The 23997-nt window shown below is 42.9% G+C and overlaps 1 protein-coding gene across 1 annotated transcript; it reads left to right on the top strand.

The window, feature by feature from the left end:
• Positions 1-240: 240 nt before the first annotated feature.
• CREG2 (cellular repressor of E1A stimulated genes 2) lies at positions 241-22022 on the top strand. Its single transcript, XM_084844446.1, has 4 exons — positions 241-957; positions 6285-6454; positions 18114-18227; positions 18802-22022. Exons 1-4 carry the CDS (start codon positions 499-501, stop codon positions 18944-18946), a joined length of 888 nt encoding a protein of 295 aa, XP_084700572.1. The 5' UTR covers positions 241-498; the 3' UTR covers positions 18947-22022.
• The last annotated feature ends 1975 nt before the right edge of the window (positions 22023-23997 follow it).

The raw sequence follows: 23997 nt of genomic DNA, 5'->3' as shown, positions 1-23997 counted from the left end.
GCCACCACTTTCTCACACACAGGGTTGTTGTGAGAATGGAGGGGCTGGGGAATGGGATAATTTGTGTGGCCCTGACCTCCTTGGCGGAAGGGTGTGATGAACAAACTTAAATAATACTGCGGAGGGAGGCGGGACGTCACTCCTCAGATAACAGCAATGGATAAGGCTTATTTGCGGCGGGGCGGCCCCGTCTGTCTGCGCCAGCAGAAGCAACCGAGAGTCTCGCGGCGCCTCGACGCCGAAACACAGTTATTCTGGCAGAAGCTTTCGTGGCGAAGGCGGCCGGGGGTGTCCCCGAGGGCTCGCGCCGGCACCAACGCGGTCGCCCTCCAGGCGCCGCGAGGCCCCCCGCCCCTCGGCCAGGCGCTCCTTCCGCAGGCGAGGCGCAGCTCTTGGCCGCGGCGGGGCGCTGCGCCGGCAGCCCCGCCGCAGGCTTGTCTGCGTGTCGTCGCGCCGCGAAGCTGCGCGTCCGGCTCGCGTCGGAGGGCTTGCTCCAAGATGCCCGCGTGCCGCTGCCGGCTGCAGCGGAGGGAGCGCGCCGCGGCCGGCCTCTCCTGGCTGCCCTGGGCCCTCTGGGGCAGCTTGGTCGTGGCTCCGGCTTGCGGCTATGTGATCGTGAATTCGGTGTCCTGGTCGGTCACCAGCGAGGTGGAAGAAGAGCTGGACAGCGCCTCCAACGAGGAGGTGCTCCCCGCGCTGCTGGAAGACACGACCAGCATCTGGAAGCAAAGCTACCCGGCCTCGGTGCACAGAGAGGAGGAGGAGATGCGGTCCAGGCCGCCGGGGACGGGGCGCGCGAAGCAGAGCTCGTCTCCCTCCCGCATGTTTTCTTACCGGAGGGAGAGCGGCCAAGGCTCAGACGGCCTCGCTCCTCAGGAGCAAGCAGCCAGGACGGCCCGCTTCCTGAGCCATCGGAACAGCTGGGGCTTCTTGGCCACCAAATCCACCCAAGGAAAGGTACCCTACGCGGGATTTCTTTCTTTATTTTGAGTCGTATTTGTTCCTTTTGGGGACAACCCTATTAATTTACCCATTAAGAAGTAGCTTACATATTTTTCCTCTCTCTTTTGTAACAACAACAACAACAACCTGCTGTTTGAGGAAAACTGTTGCCAGCTAGATGTATCCGGATCCAATAGCATCTTGGCGATGCTGCTGTTCAAAGGTTATTCTTACTCTGTGACGAATCAAGCAATACTAGTTGCATAAACGGAGCTGCTTAAATTGATATTACTCACTCTGGAGAAATGGGAACTTAGTAGCCCTCGCAATGTGCCCTCCTGCCAGTTAGGTAGGTTAGAACAGGCATTTGCACATGCATTTTAACTGACGATGTAAACCAGAGGAATTCTGGTTTTGTGAGACAAAAGTTGTGGGAAGAAGTGAGAAATGGGGATCAAATTACTAAAACTTGTACAGGATTAGTTGACCACAGTGACACCTTGATTTGAAAGGTATTTTTCCCCATTAGCTGAAGGACAGCGATTTTTCCAAACCATTGGCTGTTTGTAGACAGAAGTGATGGCCAGTAATGAAATTACTGTGTTAATTTCAGTTTGGCTCCCATAAACAGAAAAAGTTCTCTGTTGGCCACGTTGGGCTGATGTTTGTCAACCAAATGTGGAGGTATAAAAGCGTGATCGTTGGGAACTGCTGTCCCAGTAATTATATATGTGACTTCTAACATAACATTCTTCCTGTACTTTAGGGGAGAGAGGTTCTCTCTATGTAACAACTATGCAGGTTGTGCCATCCTGTGAATGTTTATTTAAAAGTAAGTCCCACTTTGTTCAGTGGTGCTCACTTCCAGATAAATTGGGTATAGGATTGCCTGGGATGAGGTACCACCTACTCATGATTTGCAAGGTGTATTATCTAATGTTGACCATGCATGGGTAACCTGAGGTACGCAGCTACCACTACGCCACCCCAGTTTCCCATATTTAAGTGGTTCTTGAAATCCATACTTAATTTTTCACACATTCAGGGATATGCTGCATCTGAGTTGCATATGATACTCTTCTCATTTGTCTTCACCACTAGCATTAAAAAACAACAACAACACACAGAACAGGCTTTAATATAGTGACTTGCCAAAGCCAAGCTGTGAGTTCCATGGCTGTAGAGGTTGAAGCCATTGGACAAAAATGTTTGGGGCTACTTTTTTGGCCCACAAATTTGATTAATTTTATATTTTAATATGTAATTATTTTAGGGTTTATATAAAAGAATCATAAAATATAAAACAATATTAAAACAGCCCCAAAGCAATGTAAAAACAGCATCACAAAACCACTTCATACACCAGAAATTTCATAGCAACATCCACATAAACAGTTTCAGACCAGCAGTACCAGAAGACCATTAAGAAAAAGCTGCCTGAAACAAATGGGATTTTTAGGCCCATCTGAAGGCCTCTACAAGTCAGGGCCTTTTGCAAATCAGTAGGAAGTGACTTCCACAAGGGGAGGATGACGACTGAGACATGCCTGTCTCTCGCAGTGAGCAGCAGGGGTGGAATTCTAATTTAAGATGAAGGTAGGCCCTCATAGACAGTATGAGGCCACTGTCAATCAACCATAATCTAGATTAGCGCCAGGTGCCACAAAGACGAAGGCATTCTAGAACCTGCTGTAGTCTATTTAATGGGGTGTGAGCATATGTATGAATGTATGTGTGTATATAATTTTAATCAGAAGTTTTTATATAACCATTTGATTAAAATTAAAAAATGAAAGTTACTTTTCTAAACATTTCCACTATTTTCTGCTAACCAAACCAAGTAAAGGGTTAAATACTGAGACCATGAGATAATAATGACTAGTAGTCGGGGCTCACCGGGGCTCACCGGGGCTCACCGTTTAAAACAACTAGGTAGGTTGGGCCCAGCCTGAATTCCACCCCCGATGAGCAGGAGCTTTGAAGCTTATCTTAGAAACCAGGCAGGTGCATACAGGTTAAGGTGATCCTTCAGATAACCTGGTCCCGAACCACAGGTCAGCATCAGCACTCTGAAGTGGGCTCAGAATCTACCAGCAACCAGGACAACCTGTTGCAACCACTTGGCCTCCAGTAACATCTCCAGCAGCTGCATTTCCCACCCATTCAAGTTTCTGAACCATCTTTAAAGGGAGCCCCACATATCTCATATTACAGGAATCTAGCCTGGATGTAACCAGGACATGATTAACCAAGTAATTGCTTCCTTTGTGTTGAATTGTTTACATAATCCATGGCAAGAAGCCTAACACCCCACAGAGAAGGTCCTGTTGTTTGTGTGGCTTCTTTTGTGGGAGGCTCATTTGGTAGTACCTTCTTAACTTAAATATCATTAATATTACAAGGGCAGATAACATTTACATATGGACTATATCAGTCTTCCCCAACCTGGCGCCCCCCAGATGTGTTGGCGCCATACAAGTCCCAGCATGTATGGCGGGGTGCTGGGACTTGTAGTTCAACACATCTGGAGAGCACCAAGTTGGGGAAGGCTGGACTATATACTTTTTGTATCCTTGACTTGGTCATACAGACAATGATTTCAGCACACGCTGTATAGTGGTACAAAATATGGTACAAAATGCCTGATCAGAAGTGTACAATTTGAGGCTTGATGTAGCAAGTTGGGAGATCACTAAGCATATATTTGACTCTCCCATTAAAATCAATGGGACTTTAAGGATGCAATCCAATGTACACTTACTTGAGAGTAAGTCCCATTGAAGTCAGGGTGACTTTTGGGTAAACCTACACAGGATCATGCAGGAAAGTGGTCAGCTTTGTCTGAATTGTGTGTCTGTGTGTCTGCTTTCCTGGGATACACCTCTTTAAAAACATATGAGAATGCATTAGTTGGATACAATTTTCAAATATACATAACTTGATATTTTGAAGTTTTTATTTAATTATTCAGAGCACGATCCAGCTAAGGTTAGAGAGGAGACTGGAAAAGAGGGGACCACAACAAGAATTTAGTAAACCAAGGGTGTAGTGGCTAGAGTGCTGGACTGGGAGTCGGGAGATCCGGGTTCTAGTCCCCACTCGGCCATGGAAGCTCACTGGGTGACTTTGGGCCAGTCACATACTCTCAGCCCAACCTACCTCACAGGGTTGTTGTTGTGAGGATAAAATGGAGGAGGAGGAGGATTATGTACGCCACCTTGAGTTCCTTGGAGGAAAAAAGGCGGGATATAAATGTAATAAATAAATAAATAAATATGGGATATATTTTAAAGTTCTTGCTTTTGAAACCCAATTGCCCCAGAAAAATTATTTGATATATAAAACACAATAGATGTATTTCAATATACTATTTCCTATCATCCCAAGACATGCTCTGAAGGCACATGAGGCAGCCACCTTGCTGAAGCTAAGCAGGTCTGGGTCTGGTCAGTGCTTGGAGAGGAGACCACCTGGGAACCACATGTAGCCAGCTTGAGTTCCACAATGGAAGAAAAGTGGGATAGAAATGAAATAAATAAATACATAAATAATCATCTATTGAGGTTCCTTTCTCCCTGTTTTTTAATTTTGCTTGGTGTGTGTTTTTTCCTCCTTTTTGGTGTTGTTCTCCCAGTTAAAATTAAGGACTTTTAGGGAGCAATCCTATGGCCGCTAGACAGCGGATGGACAGCCATAGGATATGCTGCTTTCTGGGAACCGACCTCGGAGCCCACACTGTGAGGTCAGTTCCCGGAAAACTGACCTCCCCCCATGTCTGTGCTGCCTCAGGCAGTGCAGAGAAGTGCCATCCTCCATGCTCGGAAGAGGATCACGGAGTGGCTGAAAAGGGGCGGGGCTCAGGGCGTTTCGAGGCAGGGAGAGCGGATCTGCATGTATTATGTGTCGGACAGCAGCCTCCTCTCCTGTTCGGCCCCGCCACGGCTAGACAGCCGAAAATGGCTGTCTAGCAGAAAAAGCAGGGCAGGAGAGGCGTGGAGGGAACGATCCCCCCTCTCCCCCCCCCCGTGCTTCTCCTGTCTTGCTTTGGATAGGTGGTTGCCCCTGAGTTTGGAGGCGGATGCCTATCTCGATAGGATTGCGCCCTTAAATTCTATTGATTACAATGAGAGAAGTAAGCATGAGCGTTGCTATTCCCATTGAAGTTGGCTGAATTGTGCCTGGTATTTTCATTTTTTTTAATGGTAAGTGTCAACACCATCTACAGTCTCAAGAAAACGCTATTAAACACACTTTGTGTGTGACCACGAAATGCAATGGGCTAGTTGATAACAACAGTCATTAATGAAATATTCCCTGCTGTAGAGTCAAAGTCTGTAATTCCAGCTCGGGTCTCCAATTACATTATTGAACTATAAAGTCTCAGCTGTCATCATTTGTGTTCTTGCAAGGTCTTTCGGGAGAAGTACTGCCATGATGTATTATGAGCAGCTTGCAGTCTGTAGTCACAATGTATTGGCCAAGATCCAAAGAACAACAGAACTAGTTCCATGTGTTGAACTTCTGTTTCTGAAAACTGCAGCTTCTCATGCTTCAGGGAAACCATTTTTGAAACGAAGGGAAGTTTCAAGTGCATTTTTTAAATATGTTATGGGGCGGGGTGGGGGATTACTATTCATAGGGGACGGGAACCCAACATTTCTGCTGAGCACACCTAAAGTAATGTGTTTACACACACTGCAATCCTATATTGATTTTATACCATTTTAAAAAAATACATTTAAAAATGTTTTTAATTTTGAGGGAGCTGCTGGTGGAAAACCGGATATAAGTCTTGTCATAAATATAATTTAAAAATTGTCTGCCATTACTTTCCCAAGTGAATAATGGGAAATGTAGTTTGCAGAGGTTGCTCAGACTTCTCTGTTAGAGATTCCTAGCCTCCGTCACAGCATTACAATTTTGAAACCAATTTAATTCTTTAGAATAAATACACTCAATTTTATAAAATCCCGGTGAGTTCTATAGATTTATGTATAACCATTACATTTTATTAAAGAGCTTTTTATTATTTTTGGCAATACAAGTACACCTTTTAATTCATTTCTATGAAGTGTGTGATGAATGAAAATGTCAAGATTAATCAGAAAAGGTGAGAAAACAAGTGCAAAATTATCTGTTTGAGAGAAAGGGCAATATATTTTGCATTAGCAATTTAGGTCAATACATCTAATTTAGGAAAGTACAAACCACATGTGACAATCAAGGAAGTGGACCTCAAGGTAGGTAGATTATATCTACCTTTGCGCTTTTAATTTCTATAGAGCATGTTTGCAGAAAACCATTGCATGCTTTCTAAGTGCTAATTATTTCTAATTTTTCAGATCCAAGGAACACCATTTGGGAATTGTTTATCTATCAGTGATGGCCCCACAGATAATAGTACTGGAATTCCTTTCTTTTATGTGACTCCAAAGGACAACACAGTAGCTGATCTGATGAAAAATTCCATAGCTTCACTGACATTGCTAGAGGCAGAAGGAGACTTCTGCAGGTAGAATGACTATGAGAATATTTGATGTTTATATTTTATATATGGAATAGTAGCCCTCTTCAGGTGTTCAAACTTTGAATACATGGAGGGCAGATAGGGACGGGTGCAACTAGGGGCGTTGCTAGGTTCTTAAAAGATCTGGGGCACAGGCCCATAATACAAATTTATCTGTGTGTGTGAGTGTGTGTATATATCGCCAAGTCTAAGCGGACCTCTAATATGTATGTGTGTGTGGGGGGATGCATGTGGTGTGCTTACGTGTGTGCATAGATTACATACATAAGAAGTGTGCACTGACCCCCCCCCCTTCAACTCAGACCCTGATTCAGCATTTTGGAAAACATCCCGCTTCTGCTCAGGCCAGTTTGTAGTCGGTCCACTTCAGCTCAGCACCAAACCCGAGTCAAGGTTTGGAAAAATTAGTCTTTATGCTTCCTGTTGACTACTATGGGAAATTAGAAAAAAACCTGTAACTTTTTTCTTTTGGTCAGAACTGGATGGTAATTTCAGGAATAGTAGCCCCCTAGAAGGGGATTACACCTGCTTGATGTCAGAAAAAATAGGTGCAGGGTTCATATTTTGATTTTCTTTTAAAGGGAACTGCCAATAACATCTTTATCCAGTTCTTCCACAATTTCAGAATTCTTTGCCCCATCAGAGAAGATGATGCCTACCAAATTTCAGAATGATAGCCACAAGGGGTTTTGTGCAAGGGTGGCCTTGACATTTTGAGGGCTCCAAAAGAGGACATATTTGTCTCTCTATGTTCCTTATGGACCATTGTTGTGAAAATTACTGACAGCCTAGAGGCGTCCCTAAGTAAGAAACCAGCAACGTTTCAGAAGGATAGGTGCAGCAGTTCATGTGGAAGGGGAGTTCTCCACTTTGGAGGACAGAGGGATTTGCTTTCACTTCCATTCACACCCTCTCCAATAGTTTTTGGGTAGATTTGTATGAAAATGCACAGGTCATTAGAGGTGTCCCCCAGGCAAGAAATCTGCAAAGTTTCTGAAGGATATACATGCTTGCAAATTTAGAATTACTAGAATTTATTTACATTTCACCAATGTTAGCAGCAGGGGAACGTGGGTGGGAAGGTGCTATTGCATTTATGTCCTGCTTGTGGGTTGGCCACTGTGTGAATAGAATGCTGGACTAGATGGACCTTGGTCTGATGCAGCATGGCTCTTCTTATGTTCTTAAATGGAGAGTGCCTCTGAGCATATGCAGAATGCTTTTCTTTCACCACTGAGCACTTACATTCTCCCCCTACCAATTCTATTCCCCTCCATACAACCATCCCTCCTCATCCTACCATCCTCCAGCAACTCTTCATAAATGTTTTGTTTTGTACAACTCTTCTCTATCTCTTCCTTGTTATGCACAAGCTCTCATTGTATCTTTCTTCCCATAAGTTCATTTGTGCCAAGACTTCACCAGGACTCAGCCAATGAGTCTGTTTTCAAAACTCAGTGAGTCTGTTTTCAAACCTAGGGCTAAGTTATGGAGAAACTCTGAGCATGTATTAAGTGCCTTTCCCTCACCACTGAAGCTAGAGTTCATGCAAAACCACCACCACCACCACCCACAAATGACAAAACATGCATAGGACTGAGCTGAAAGGATAGTCAATTCATTAGCTGGAACTGGGTAGGCATTAAGCCTGTAGTACCATGCTCACAACTCAGGACTTATTTTTGAGTAAACATGACAGAACATCAAGGTGCAAATCTCCCTGCAAAAGTAACTTGTGCTGGAAACCTATGCACACTTCCTTGAGGAAACCTCATTAAACATAATGGGGCTTCTGGGTAGGCATACATATGATTGTACAAATGAGCAGTATTTATCTCCCCTCCACTTAAAAAACAAACCAAAAACTCCTATTTTTTTATTAAAGCTTTCTGTTCATAGAAACATAGGAAGCTGCCTTATACCGAGTCAGATCCTGGGTCCATTCAGCCCAGTACTGTTGACACTGACTGGCAGCAGCAGCTCTCCAGGGTTTCAGGCAGGATTCTTTCCTAGCCCTAGCTGGAGATGCTGGGGATTGAACCCGGGACATTCTGCATGCCAAGTATGTGCTCTACCACTGAGCTACAGCCCTTCCTCTTGCTGGATAATGGCAACTGACAAACAAAACAGCCCCAGATTTGTTTCTCTGCAACCATGTGAACCCAGTTTTCTCAAAGGCTTGAGTGAGGAGAAAGAGAAAAACCAACCCTCTTGTCTGTTTGTATAAAGTCAAATACAGTTCAGAACTTCTCTTGCCCATGGAAGAGAATTTTCTTTAAGAATTCCCCAAGATATACCCTGGGTGGAATAAAGAAGAGAAAGAAAGGATAGGTGAAGGAAGAAGAAAAAAAGAATGATGATTGGAAAAGTGGCAGCGGGGCGTGTAGAGAGAATTCCCTAAGCCAAGTGGCTCCTTTCAGAGAGGTAGTACTTTAGAGGAATTTAGGAGGCTGTGGAGGGTTTGTAAGGATTTCACATACTTACATTAACTTTACAAGGTGAGGTGGCTGAGGGTTTTTTCTAGCTTTTTAAAAAACCTCTAGAACCTATTTAAAAGCCTCAGCAGTCCTCGATCATGACACCACATAGTCCTAACCCTCCTTTTGGAATAATTCAAGTCCTACAGCTATTTAGGAGAAATTAAAGTGGAGGGGGAGAAAGAAGTCTGTGGAGGCTGACTGGATCCTTTCCTGTACTAAAGCTACTAAACCTCTGCAGAATCCAAAGATTCCAGTTTGGGGCAGTGAAAGCAGATGCTGTGTGAAATACCAGTATTTCACATGGAACTCTTTCTTCCCTTCCATCTCCCTCTTCAAAATTTAATTGCAAGCAAGCTCCCAACAGTGGGCATGCAAGAGCAGAAAAGTAAAGGGAGAGAAATTTTTTGTACCTCAAAAAAACAAAAACAAAAAACAAAAAACCCCTACACAAGAGATTAGGGATAGTGACCTCCTGATGGTCACCTTAAACACTTTCTGATTAAGATCTCTAGTCTCCTGTGTGGCTTGACAGTTTTTACTTTTTGTTTTAGTCTTTGAGAAATGGGAAGTTTATGCATGGCTAGCACAAAAGCCACTGGACCTAACTGTCTGAAATCTGGCAGGTTCAGTCAGCTCCATAGGGGCTGCCAGGTCCCCAAATTCCATGCACTTACGTGGAAGAACGACAACAACAAAAAAATAGCTCTTTGCTTGGACAGATTTTCTTGAAAAAAGCAAATTTTACCTGTGGCTAGCACAAAAGCCACTGGGCCTAACTGTCTGAAATTTGGCAGATTCAGTCAGCTCTACAAGGGCTGCCAGTTCCCCAAACTCCATGTACTTATGTGGAAGCGCAAAAGAATTATAGCTCTTTGCTTGGACAGATTTTCTTGAAAAAAGCAAATTTTATCTGTGACTAGTACATAAGCCACTGGGCCTAACTGCCTGAAATTTGGCAGGTTCAATCAGCTCCATGGGAGCTACTAGGTCTCCAAATTTCATGTATTTATCATACAAAAAGGCTATGGCCATTTCTATTTGCCAATGCAAGTCAATGGGAAAAATGACAATTAGGACAGCTTAAAAAAGATCCGGGGCCCATGCCCAGGTGGGCCCTTCACTAATGACATGCTTGGGTGCAACCATCAGCCCCCTTCCACTTGACGTCTCTGTGTAGACCTGGAAGGTCTGAAGAAGTCTAACCATGTTTGGCTGAATATGATTGCAGTCCCTCATGGAACTGGGCTATCCCCTTTGTTCCATTATGGGGGAATGGGTTATTGCACATGATGATGCATCTTGATAACATAATGCACTGGTGTAATATGCCAGGACTGTGTGCATATGTTTGGCAAGGCCCATGTCCAATCTGGAATCCCATCGACTCTATTATTGGATCTGAAGCTTCGGAAGAATCCAGATCAGGAAGTCCGGTTCAGTTCTGACCAGTTAGAGGAATATGCAGACAAACTAATGAACAACCAAGCACATTCTAAGAACACTTTCATCCTGGCAAATTGCTCCGTCTGGGCATTATAGGACCAGATGGAACCCAATTGGCCCATTGTGTCACTTAGATGCTGAGCTGGTTGTTGCAAATACTGTCTGCAGCACCAGGGCCACCAAAGCACAGCTGAGAGTAAGCCGGCATTTCCCTCCCCTAGCAAGAGAATAAGACTCAGAAAATAAGGGCCTACCAAAGGTGGCCCCACCATTAGGCAGAAATTGGTAGCTGCCTCAGGTGGCTGATCTGGGGTGTTAGGAAAAGAGCAGCAAATTGTTAGTAATTTTTATTATTGTTGCATTTTTACTGCCAGAATGGACATGGGCCTTGCCAAACATATACATATGATCCTGGCATATTACACCAGTGCATGTTATCAAGATGCATCATTTTTACTGTAGAGAAGCATTTGTGGAATTTTCTGACTCAGGTGAAGACTGTCCTTGAGTACTATGCATCAGCGGAGTCTGGTAGTTCCAGTTTCGGTGGGCTGTGAATCCGTTCTGGGTTTCATACTGCAGCCTTATTGGGGATAGGGTTCAATAACCTGGATAGCTCCTTTAGAGTTCTGGCTGGTTCTGAATGAAACCCAGAATGGATCCACAGCCCCACTGAAATGGAAGCCACCAGCCTCCACTGCTAGGCACCGTGGGAATAGAGGCATCATTTACTACTCGGCCTCGGGCAGCAAAATGTCTTGTGCCTGCTCTGGGCCTAACTGCACCATGACATGCAAATGTGTGGAATTAAGCCCCAAGGACTGCTTTGGGACGGGGCGGGAAGCAGCCCGCAAATCATGTGTTCTTGAATGGAAAAACTGCAAGGAGGCGGGGCGGGGGGGGTGCTTAAACCTTTCTCCACAATTAATTTTTCTATCCTACTCATGTTGCATTGTATGGTTTTAATTGTGAACTGCCCAGAGAGCCTTGACCATTGGGCAGTATAAAAATGAAATAAATAGATAAAAATAAATAAATATTCTGCAGGGGTGGGCAACATATGGCCCTCCAGAAGTTTTGGCCCATAGCTCCCATGATCCCTCATCATTAGCTATCGTGGCTAGGGCTGATGGGAGATGTAGGCCAAAACATCAGGAGGGCCACATATTGTCCACCCCACTGTGGCCCTCTATCAAAACACCTGTGGGAGCAGGGAGAAAAGCAGCTGGGTGTGTGATATGGAGTGATACAAGAGCCAGTGGGGAAATAATTAAGCACGCCCTTCTCCTACACTTCTCTGCTCAAAATCACCTCTTCCCAAAGCTGCATTCCTCTACAAAAAGTGGTCAGGTTGCATATCGCTTTCCCACAGGGTGCCTGGATTGTCTTACTACAGTGCTTAGTGTTTGTTTGTTTTTAAAGTGATACTGGCTGAGGGATGCTGGGAGTTGTAGTCCAACACATCTGGAGGGCACCAAGTTGGGCAAGGCCGCTGTATACAAGCAGGTGGCCACTATGGTCAGCTTTGAAAGCACTGATGGGGCCATGAGAAGAACTGGATCCAGACCCCCCTCCTCCCCCAAGAGGTGATCAGTGCTGTCAAACAACAGCCACCTGTTTAGTGAGTACACATGATCAAATCCTGGCAACAAGTGATCAGTGCATTAGGGCATGATATAAAATACAGTACTTCAGATGAAGAACTTAGCTGTTGAATACAAGCCAAGAGTCAAGACTCATACAATCTATTAAAGAATCCTTCTGCAGGATGTGAGTGGATGCAAAGGAAATTAGAAAGGGCTATTCACTCAAACACAGGAATCATATTTCTAGAAGCTATTGGTATTTTAACTCATAGCTTTGAAGTGTGTGTGGGGTGGGGGAAGAAGACAGAGAAAGCTCCTTATATCAGCAGCAGCAGCAACAAGGTGATTAACAGTGCCCTAAAGCATCAAGCCAAAGATCAGGAGAAGCGTTGCAGCTTATGAATTTTGCTTTCAACGGAGATTTAGTTTGTCTGTTGTGCCACACAGATTAATAATGCTAACACATGATTGCTGATTCATTTCCTTTAGATGTGCGTTGTGATTTATGAGCCACAGAGGAGGCACATAAGGCATGTAATTACTCTTTTTTGAAACATAAGATCAAAATGCTGTGGCTTTTGACAAATTAGCTGCAGTATTCATCAGTTGATATAACTTTGCCTTCTGTACTACTGTGGTGGTGGGATACAAAATTCTTAGGTGCGTGGATTGAATCAGATTAAATTACCTTTTAAGACCCGGAATAATGCTAGTCAATATGCATTTGCACATGCTGAGCTCTTTCAGCGTAGTGATGGCTTAGAACTGAGCCTAATCCAAGAAGATATTAAAGGGGTGCGGGGTGGAGAATCGCAGGCTGATTGAAAATGTGCTCCTTGTCAGCCCTAGGACCATAAATTCCGCGGTCACGTTTCACAAGGCTCACCCAATGGCACTGTTCCCTATGCCACCAGACCCACAAGCTGGAAAAGGGGAATGCAGGAAATCTGAGATGGGACACTCAGCTCACTCCCTATTGGCTTGAGAGGTCAAATGACATCAATCCTCTATGATCCTATGTAACTGTTTGCTATAACACACCCAGGTTTGCTCTCTTCTCCCTGCCTGGCCAAGTTATTATTGAGAGAGGCCACCATGTCCTCCCTCTATGCTATCAGACTACAGGTCTTTGGCTTGTCTGATGCCTGCTGATCTTCCTGCTCCTAGGCATCAACGCCTTCATCTGTTGAGATGCAGATGCTGAAACTGAATAGTCGTGGCTTTTGCCAAACCGCCCTGGGATTTGTAGCTTTCAGCGGGTACTGAGAATTGTTCAGCAAAGATCCTTAGCCCCTTTGCAAAATTTGAGCTCCCACAGTGCCTTGGCAGAGAAACATAACAGTTAAAGTTGAAACAGACTAAAAGTTGTCCTCTGATCTAAAACAAGAGGAAGAGATTCATGGACCACTTTTTTTTTGGTAGAGGCCCACACTTAAATCTGTACTATACCAACAGAAGTAGTATTTGAATCATTTCTTGGCAGCTATGAATGTTGAGATAAAATGTTCAGTGAAACTCCAGTAGGCACTTGTATACTTTAATGAGCAAGTTGCCACAAGAGTTCTGAGTCATTCTGAAACTGGGAACTCATATGAATGAAAGAATAGGAAGAAGTAGGTGGGAAAGAAGAATCTTTATCATTATGTGCTCCACCTGGAATTACACAAGTGTGTGTGTGTGTCTTCCCAATCTGAAATCCATTATACAAAGTATTTGAGAGAACTGAATATGCACTGCTTAAAATAAATAATAAAAATGATGGAGTCCCATGGCACCTTAAGGTCTAACAGATTTATTTATTCTAGCATAAGCCCGTGCTCCAAGGTCGGTTCCCAGAAAACCACCTCCCTGCCGCCTCATAAGCAGCGCGGATTGTCCCCAGGCTCCGCACTCAGAAGAGCAGCATGGAGCGGGGCAAAAGGGGATATTCCCAGGGGTGCAGAATGCGGAAGTGCCAGTAAGACACTTCCTGTGTGTCGTCTGGCCTCCCCCGCCCCCACGTCCCACAGCTAGACAGCTGAAATCAGCTGTCTAGCCGTTAATGCAGGGCAGCCGGAGCACAGAGGAGAAGATCCCCTCTGTGCTCTGCCCGCCCTGCATTGGATAGATGGTCGCCTCCAAGTTCAGAGGCTGCCTCCTATCCCCTTAGGATTGCTCCCTAAACCACAGGAAATAGAATTGAATTTCTAATGAATTGTACTTCAGCAATTTCACATTGATATCCATCTTTGAAATTCCTTTGTTCAAGAATTTTTGAACATTTGAGGTTGACACTTCCTGCATCTGATGTAGTGGACAGTGTTCATGAAAGCTTATACCAGAATAAATAAATTTGTTAGCCTCTCTGTTGCTTTTGTTGCAACAGACTAACACAGCTACCACTCTGGAAATAAATAACAAGTCTCTCTTTTCTAGTAGTAGCACAAAATAGGACATTGCATTACTATTAATTTTATAATATATAACATATTAGTCTGTGTGTGTGTGTGTGTATTCTAATGAGGTAGCCATGTTAATCTGTTGCAGCAAAAGCAACAAAGTCTTTTTAAAGACTCTTAAAGTCTAATAAGACTATCCTGGCATAAGCTTTCGTGGACACTGTTCACTTCATCAGATACATCTGCATCAAATGCAAAGTCTATGAAAGCTTGTCAGAATAAATAAATTTGTTAGATTTAAGGTGCCACAAAACTCTCTGTGTGTGTGTGTGTGTGTCTTATACACACACACACACACACACACATCAATGTGCACGGCACTCAGAATAACAGGAACACAGCTCTTTTCCCAAGGGGCTTACACTCTGAAGTTCAACACAAGGAAGGCAATAGAGGGAGGGGAGAAAGATAAAGGATAAACAGGGGTAACGGTATGCTCTTTGGTTACACAAAATGCCCCCCATCTCCAGGCTTTTGTATAGTCAGCAGAGGTTCTCAAACTTTCAAAGAACAGAAAGCAGTGAATAGTTAGAAATGGTAAATTTTCCCAATGGAGAGATGTAAATAGTGGGGTTCCACAGTGATCCATATTGGGACCAATGCTTTTCAAGTTGTTCATAAATGATCTGGAATTAGGAGTGAGCAGTGAAGTGGCCAAGTTTGCTGATGACACCAAATTATTTAGGGTGGTTAAAACAAAAGGGGATTACGAGGAGCTCCAAAAGTATCTCTCTAAGCTGGGAGAATGGGCATCTAACTAGCAAATGCAGTTAAATGTAAGGAAGTGTAAAGTGATGCACGTTGGGGCAAAACATCCCAACTTCAAGTATAACCTGATGGGATCTGAGCTAGCAGTGACCAACCAAGAAAGAGATCTTGGGGTTGTGGTGGACAGCTCGCTGGAAATGTCAGCCCAGCTGCTGTAAAAAAGGTAGGGATGAACGAAAGTCACTTATCTGTTCACAGATTATGTTGATGTTGGGGGGGAGGCGTTCCGTCCCTCCCCCTGGAATCCTGGCCGGCCGGCTCTGCTCCACAGGGATTCTGCGGAGCTGCCAGCCAGCTCCGCCAGCAGCCGGACATCCGGACACTGGCTAGCAGGGACACAAATGGCGGCAGCCGTAACCGCCGCCGTTTGCGTCCCTGTAGTCAGCCGTGATAGGCTACGTAAATGTTTATGTAGCCTATCACGTCTGACTAAAAAACCAACAACAACGCGCGTTGTTTATTTTGGCACGTCTTAGTCTACGTCAAGATTTACGTAGACTAAGATGGCGAAAATAAGGGGAACACAAATAGCGTAGCGGCCGGAGCCACCGCCACCCGGAAGATCTGCCCCAGATAAGTCTTGTCCCGGGGGGGCGGGCCGTTCCGCCACCGATTTCGGGGGGCCAAATGCACTGGCATTCGGCCTCCCCAAGATCCGTGGTGGAATTCTCTGACATCCCTAAAAAAAGGCAAACTCCTTGATAGGCATAATTAGGAAAGGAATTGAGAATGAAACTGCCAATATCATACTGCCCTTATACAAAATCTATGATGCAACCACACTTGGAATACTGTGTACAGTATTCTGGTCACCGCCCCTAAGAACATAAGAGCCATGCTGGACCAGACCAAAGGCTCACCCAGTCCAGCCCTCTGATCATACAGTGGCTGACCAGCTGCAGATGGGAAGCCCACAATCAGGACGTTGCGTGCGACAGAACCATCACCACCCCGCACGTGCGCATGTTCCCCAGCAACTGGCGCACACAGGCTTACTGCCTCAGCCGCCTAAAAAAAGATACTATAGACCTGGAAAAAGTGCAGAAAAGGGCAACTGAAATTATCAAGGGGCTGAAACAACTCCCCTATGAGGAAAATGTTACAACAGGTGGGATTGTTTAGTTTAGTAAAAAGGTGTGTGAGGGGAAACATGACAGAGGTGTACAAAATTATGCATCGTGTGGAGAAAGTGAATAGGGAGACATTTTTCTCCCTCTCGCATAATACTAGAACCTGGGGATATCCCATGAAGCTGATTGAGGGGAGATTCAGGACAAAATGAAATACTTCTTCACACAACGCAGTTAAACCTTGGAATTCGCTAGCACAAAACATGGAGATGGACACCAATTTGGATGGCTTTAAAAGGGGGTTAGACAAATTCCTGGAGGAGCAGGCTATCCATGGCTACTGATGGCTATATGCTACCTCCAGTACCAGACGTAGTATGCCTATGTACACCAGCTGCTGGAGAACATGGGCGAGAGGGTGCTGTTGCAATCATGTCCTGCTTGTGGGTTTCCGGTGGGCAGCTGGTTGGCCACTGTGTGAACAGAATGCTGGACTAGGTGGACCCTTGGTCTGATCTAGCAGGGCTCTTCTTATGTTCTTATGCACCCCTGGGGTCCTCTTGAGAAAGCTGAAAATGACTTGAGGTCCACCATTCACAAAATGGTAGCGCAGGGGCGGAGCCAGTCACAGAATAGTGTCAGATGGAGGAGCCTTGCATAATCACCTGGCAATTACTGATATCTTTTTATATTGCTAGCTAATCCCTCTTTGGAAATTTCTAAATTGTTTGCCACAGCTATTTCCTTGTAGTAAGGAGTTCCATAGTCAATCTTTCTTGAAGTGAAGTACAAACCTTGGCTCTGGAGGTATCATGACTCAGCCTCCCTATTTCAGGCAGAATTTATTGATCCAGAAGCTCTAAGTAGAGAAAACTTTTCATTTCATATTGTTTTCCTCCTTCCCCCATGCTTCTCAAAGTATTCTTACTCATCGCATCACTTTTCCTCTTCTCCTTTCACACTTAACTTGTACTGTATCCCCAGTTGCCAGTTTCATTCATCCCTCCTGCCTGCTGCTTTTACATTTACTTCCTTCTAAAACATCTTCCTCCTTTTATCCCATTACTCTTTACTCCCAGTTTCTAAAAACTATTGTAAAAAACATTAGCTTTGCTCTCCAAACAACTCTCACTGCCACACCTCCCTATGCAGTGTGCATGGCTTGGCCATGGCGTGAAACAATCAAGCAAAGTGGCTAGGCAGTCTGCAGCACTGACAACCCTCCGAAAGTGGGCTGAGACCCACCGGTGGGTCCTGACCCACAGTTTGAGAAGCACTTCTATATTGCGATAGCTGATGGTATCTGCTTAAAAGCCTATGGTATCTGATCCAAGATGTGTTACAACCTGCACTGATGAGAACTCAGGGGAACAGTTTGGCAGTTCAGATTTGGCCAGAGAAAGGAGCTTTACAGCTGGCTGCCAAGAAGTAACCTGACTCTGCAAAAGGCTGGATATGGGCCTGTACTCCTCATACACCTGAGTCAGCACATGGCACACTTATTTGGGCAAACAGCACAGAGTGATGACGAATAAGCAAACAGAAACAAACCATGGGTTAAAACTCTGTGTTGTTTCCCCCTCAACAGCCCAGACTTCCTAATTAGTATGTTGCTCCAAACAACCCAATTTAGACCTCTTTGTTATTATTCCCTTATGTAATATTGCTTGCAACACCTATATTGGTCATATAGATATATAACATCTGCCCTTCATGATAAAGTAAGTTCTGAGCCATGTTTTGGAAATTGCTGGTGTAGAAGATATGTGTGCGTGCGTGTATGTGTGTGTGCATGTGTGTGTAAAAGGACAAGTTCTAATGTGCAGTAACATAACATAAACATTCTTCTTTGCTTATAGAAAAACAATAGTTGATCCTGATGATCCACGGTGTGCCAGACTTACTCTTACAGGACAGATGGTTACAGTGCCTCCAGAAGAAATGGAATTTGCCAAGCAAGCATTGTTTTCCAGGTCTGTATGAATCCACTGTTACTGTGCTAAGGAGGAGGTGGTGGGCAACAGGCTGGGTGAGAGGAGAATGTAAAATAAGCCATTTGGACCAGAGAGTTGAAGGAGTAATAGGAATACATAAGCACTGTCTTCTCTCAGACCAGAATTTCTCTAAAAGTGTCTGCTTGTAGAAGTCAAATGTTAACTGAAAACAAGGGCTCCTTCTAGCCAGTGTTAAGCACTTTTAAACCCTTTTGGTTAATGCTTAACTCTCCTGTTGAAATCAATGGGGTTTGAAGAGGCTTTAACATTGATCTGATAATGTCCAAGGTTAGTATGAGGGAATAGCAGGCAGCACACTCAATGACACAAACTGTACCAACAGTGCAATTCTATACAGGTCTACTCAGAGGTAAGACACACTGAGTTCAATAGAACTTACTCACAGGTATAAGATCACAGCTTAAGGCAGTCGTCCTTATTTTCCTTACTCTAGTCTAACACAGTTTTCAGTTTGTCACAAATTAAACTGCCTGGAAGAAGCTTTCCAGACATGCATTAGTATAAACCTGTTTGGTTACATTTGTTGTTCTAGGCACCCAGTAATGAGAAAATGGCCTCGCAATTATGAGTGGTTCTTTATGAAAATGAACATTGAACATGTCTGGCTTCAGAACTGGTATGGAGGAATTGCCACCATTGCACTGGAGGAATATTTCAAAGCTCCCAGTAAAACTTGATTGAATTTTCAAATATGAGAATTCAGTGTTTTCATATTTACTTTTGAAAGAAAAGGTTTTATATACTACGTTATTAGGTATTTATTTAACAGTATTTTTGTGCAAAGTGTTTACAATGGCTCCATATTTCTTAATTGGAGCAGAATGACAGTATGAACCTTTTAAGTGAAAATAAGTGGTAGATCCTAAACTACAGTAGATAATCTTGCCATTTAAGGCTGGAGATGGATCATACTAAAATCTTCTTTAAGGTGTTTCGAGTATTCTGGGATTTTTTTATCAACATGTATCCCACAGGATAATGACAAAATATGCTAATTATAATTTCTGAAAGTAGACAAGAATTGCAACCCAAGATAAAATGGCTGGGATGTATGATGAACTTATTACTGCACCTAGTTGTTGTTTATCTGAAACTCTAAAGGGATGTTTTATGTATGTATAGCATTTTAATTACGTTAACATTACAGATTTTCTTAGGCACGCATTCGTCTTTAGCTATCACACAAAATGTAATCTTCTAAAGTGGTTTAGGAACAGCTTTGTAGCCTAACATGCTTCTTTGAGAGAACAGAGAAAAAGTCAAGGCATTTAAATTTGCCTTAACCGGCAAATGGCTGCATTTGTTCCTAATGCTAAACTACAGGTTATTGTTATGTGCATGAGCACTGGGATTGTGTGCCTCCCCTTCTCCTCCTGCAGTATGGCCATATGGAGACAACTGGAAGTTTTTACTTCCATTTTCAACTAACCAGGATTTTTTTTTTGCCGTATCTGAATCTGGACAAACTGTGGTTAGTATTAACAATGGTTTATTGAAACAAGCCAACTTCAAATCATGGTTAATTATTGTAGGTTGTTTCAATAAACCATAGTTAATAGTAATCATGGTACCTAATTTGGACATAGTGAGAAACTGCGGCTAGTTATAACCTAGCTCCATGACTTCTTCCTCGCACCCATGCTAGAGAAAGGCGGTAGGAGCACAAGAGCTCGAGGCTCATGCACATAGCGCTAAACTATGGTTTACCATTATGTGTGAACCACGCCTGTGGGAACAAAAGCCTATGTTATTCCATGGTAAGATATCCCTTATCTTCTCTATTGATCTTTGAATGGTCTCTAGAACCATCCTTTTAAGAAGAAACAATTGGTATTACTTTCAGACCAAGGAGTAATGTAATAGTAAACCAGACATAAGAAATGTATGTAAATCCATTCTTCTACCAACTCTTGGAATATTATTTGGACCCAGGGATTGTAACACTTATGTGGGACGGGTCTGGAGCCAGAACAATATCTGGTATATCTTTTTTTCTTCTTCTTCTTATGCAGGCATCAGTATTAGGGTGTATGGAATTTTTAAAAAAGATTTCCAATATATCATATAGACGTTAGGAAGTCAATGAAAATGTCACCATTTGTATAAAATCAAGTCCAAATCACAGAACCTTGGAGGATCACAGAAATACTGCTTTTGTACTGTTTGTACACATCTTTATTACCTGAGAATGCAATCCACTGTAGAAGCCATCATACCTGTCATTGACAGAGTTGTTTTAGCTAGATACTTCTTCACCCTGGACACCCTTAAAAATCTGTGCCCAACCCAGTCAGTTTTATTTTTATTATTATTTTATTAGTAACAAGTATATACCACCTTGTTTGCTAAAAAGCCATTGAGGTGGTGGTGTACAACAATTTAAAACAATAAAACCTTAAAACAATAAAAAAGAACATTAAAAACATGTAAAACATGAAAGCATTAAAACTATATAATTTAAAAGGCTAAATTAAAAAGATGGATTTCACACCATTTCTAAAAGCCAAGAGAGCGGGGGCCAGTCGTAGTTTTTGAGGGAATGACACAGGAGAAAGCCCTTTTGCCGTGCCATGAAAGGGTTTCTCCTCGTTGGTTGAAAGACTATGATAGCTGAGGGGGAAGGAATGTTATGTATTCTAGGGGGGCACTGTGATTTAAGTATTGTTTTTGAACCGTGGTAGCTCCTGTAGAATAGGGAGCAGCAACAGTGGGTGGAGTTTCTGCTAAGCCCTCACTTCTGTGTGTGCTGAATAAAGAACAGTTGTGTTTGAGGCCTGCTGATTCCTGCAGTCATTCCTACTACCTATACAACATAGGCCAAAGGTGACCTCAAGACGGCCTGTCTTGCAGATCTTAATAACACACGGTCATAATGAGATAAGTGGCCCCGTAGATAGGAAGGTCCTGAGCGGATTTGGGCTCAGATGTTAAAACCAATATTTTGAACTGAGCCTGGAAAGCAAGTAGCATCCAGGGCAGGCCTTTCAATATAGGTACAATATGGTCCCAGTAACATACACCAGTCAGCAGCTTAGGTTCAGCAATAATCTTCACTAATTCAATCTTCCAGTTCAGGCTTTTCAGTGTCCATAGAGCACATGGCCGTAGACCACGTGTGATGTAACCAAGGCGTGGACAACAGCTGCCAGGTCAGACTGACTCAAAAAGGGTCACAGCTGGTACACAAAGCGTAATTGTGCAAATGCACTCCTTGCTGCTACTGCTGTCACCTATCTTCTGAAAAAAATCAGGGATGATCAAGGATGAATTGCAGTAAAAGTTTTGGCAAATCCACAAGAAATAAGAAAGACTGTACATTTGGGTGGACACTATAAAACTGTTAAGATGACAAAATAAGATTCAGTTTATCATTGGTTAGATAAATCGTAAAACAGATTTTCAGCATAGTGCTAGTAGTACAATTTTAAAAAGCAAAGGAAGATTTTTTCTTCTCAAAACTATCTAATCAAAACAACTTAGGTATCTGACATTTTGTCATGTCAAAAATGGCATGGAACCTCATGCATTAATAAACATTAAAGGTTTAGCCAACAAGAAATAGTAGTAATAATCATCCCATAATGATATTAATAATAATAATACTAATAAAAAGAGGGGGGAAGTTTAAGAAAAAGATAAAAAACAAAAAACAAAAGCAAATCATTTGTATATTTTAAGTAATATCATATCTAAAAATAAATATGTGTACACACACATACACACACAAATAGGCATTTTATTACAATATAACACAAAAAAGGAGAAAAAAAATATGCAAACATTTATTCTGGCATACTGCCAAGACATCTTATCAGCTATAGCCCAAACAACACTTCAGACGAACAGTAAAAATGGCTAAGTTCCAACTCCGGAGGCTAAGAGAGTTGGTTCCCTTATTTTAATTTTAATACCAATTAAAAATGATTCTGCAGCATCAGGATCCAAAAATATTTTCATCTGGCCTTCAAAAAGAATACAAAATGTAGCCAGATATTTAATATGGTATTGCAGCTTAATTTGCTTTGCCAAACTTCTTGCCTTGGTGAATTGCCTTCTTCTGTCAGCAATTTCTTTAGTATAATCAGGAAAGAGCATAATCTTGTCATTTGCTGGTCCCCACCGGCGCGCACCTCGTTCTCTTGCCAGACGAATAAGATCATTTTTTGTGGAGACTCCTGAAAATTGAACAATAACAGTCCCAAAAGTCCCTTTAGTGCCACGTATTGAACCAGGAACATGATATGCATGCTCAATATCAAGTAAAAAATCAGATGGTAAAGCAAATAGCTCATGCAAAAGTTTATCCATAAATTCAGCCAAACCTTTATCAGTAGCCAAGTCTTTAATACCAAGGATATGTAGATTCGCTCTGCGTGTGAAGGCCTTTAGTTGAGAAATTCGAGCAGACAAAATATTGTGAGACACTTCCATGGCCGTTTCATGAGCAGTAACCCGATCTTCAAGAGCATTAACCTTCACTTCCATCTTTTGAAAAGAGGTATTAATTAAATCCACAGCCCCCTGAAGGGCAGTAATTGAGTCCTGAATTGTTTCAAGTTTCTTTGACTGCTCTGGTACTGAGAAGACATAGTTTTTATCAAAGCAAGCAACTCCTCTTCATCTCCGGCATTTCTAGAAACCTTTGCTGACGGAGCAATTGGAGGGGTAGGTGGCGTTCTCAAGCCTTTCCTTTTTTCCTTTGGTACTGCCATTCTCCACTTTCAAAAGCACAACAAACAAGTATAATTGCAGAAACAAAAAACAAACAAACACGCAGATTTAGTTACAAGTCCTCAGATATTGCTGGTAGTTTAAATTCAGAAATGCTATTTGGAGCCGTTTGTCCTTATGTCTCCTAATTGCTTAGGAGTTTCAAACAGCATTCAGTAGATGACACTCCAGCGTCTAATCTTAGATTTCAGCCCCTCTGTTTCTTCGCAGAAGCAGCTGTCCTTCCAAGATTTCATCCGGATGGTACTGTAAGCTTCCCCTTTTAATTCCAGGGGAAGATAAAAAGGTTTCTCAGCCTTTTCCCAGCTGTTTGAGATTAGCAACCTGTGGAGCTCCTGAAGTCACTGCAGGACACCATGGCTCCAACCAGATATCCTTTCTAGGGTGCTTTCTTAACCACCCCAACAAGGCACCTTGTTGGGTTCTGATGATGCGAGAAGCCGCGATGATGGGGACTTGGATTGGCAACCTGGTGCTCATGTGCACTGCAACCCACTGTGCCTAATAAGTTACGGTGGGCTGCGGTGATTGTGCAAACCAAGTCAGTGCCACCATCCATAAAAAGGTAGAACTCCTAATCAGGATTTGAACCTTAGCACATGAAATTTACAATAGTTTAATGAATCTGTGCATACCTGAGAGATTCAGTTGGAAAAGGACTGATATTGTGTTAGCAGAGGGGAAAGGGCCCTCTTTCTTTCAGAATGGCTTTGTAATAATTTAAAATTAATTTTGTTTATGCCTATTATACATTTGCTGAAAAAAAGTATTTTTTTTTAATGAATTACAACGGACAGTGACACATTGTGTAATATAATGCTGGTAGAAGAACTAAGCTTAGCTGGTTTTATCTGCTGCTGTGATTTAACCAAAGAATGTTCAGTTTCTAAGATAATTTTTCTTACTGGATAAAAATCAAGTTGTCCACATTCTGTCCCAACTCCGCATTGCAATCTGTGGTGTAAATTAACTAATGAACAACCTGATTATCATTACA

The sequence above is a fragment of the Heloderma suspectum genome, chromosome 3 (genome assembly GCF_057233095.1).
Source record: "Heloderma suspectum isolate Gila_16-S chromosome 3, 16-S_ref, whole genome shotgun sequence".
NCBI classification, from domain to species: domain Eukaryota; kingdom Metazoa; phylum Chordata; class Lepidosauria; order Squamata; family Helodermatidae; genus Heloderma; species Heloderma suspectum.
This window is presented reverse-complemented; position numbering and strand designations above follow the sequence as displayed.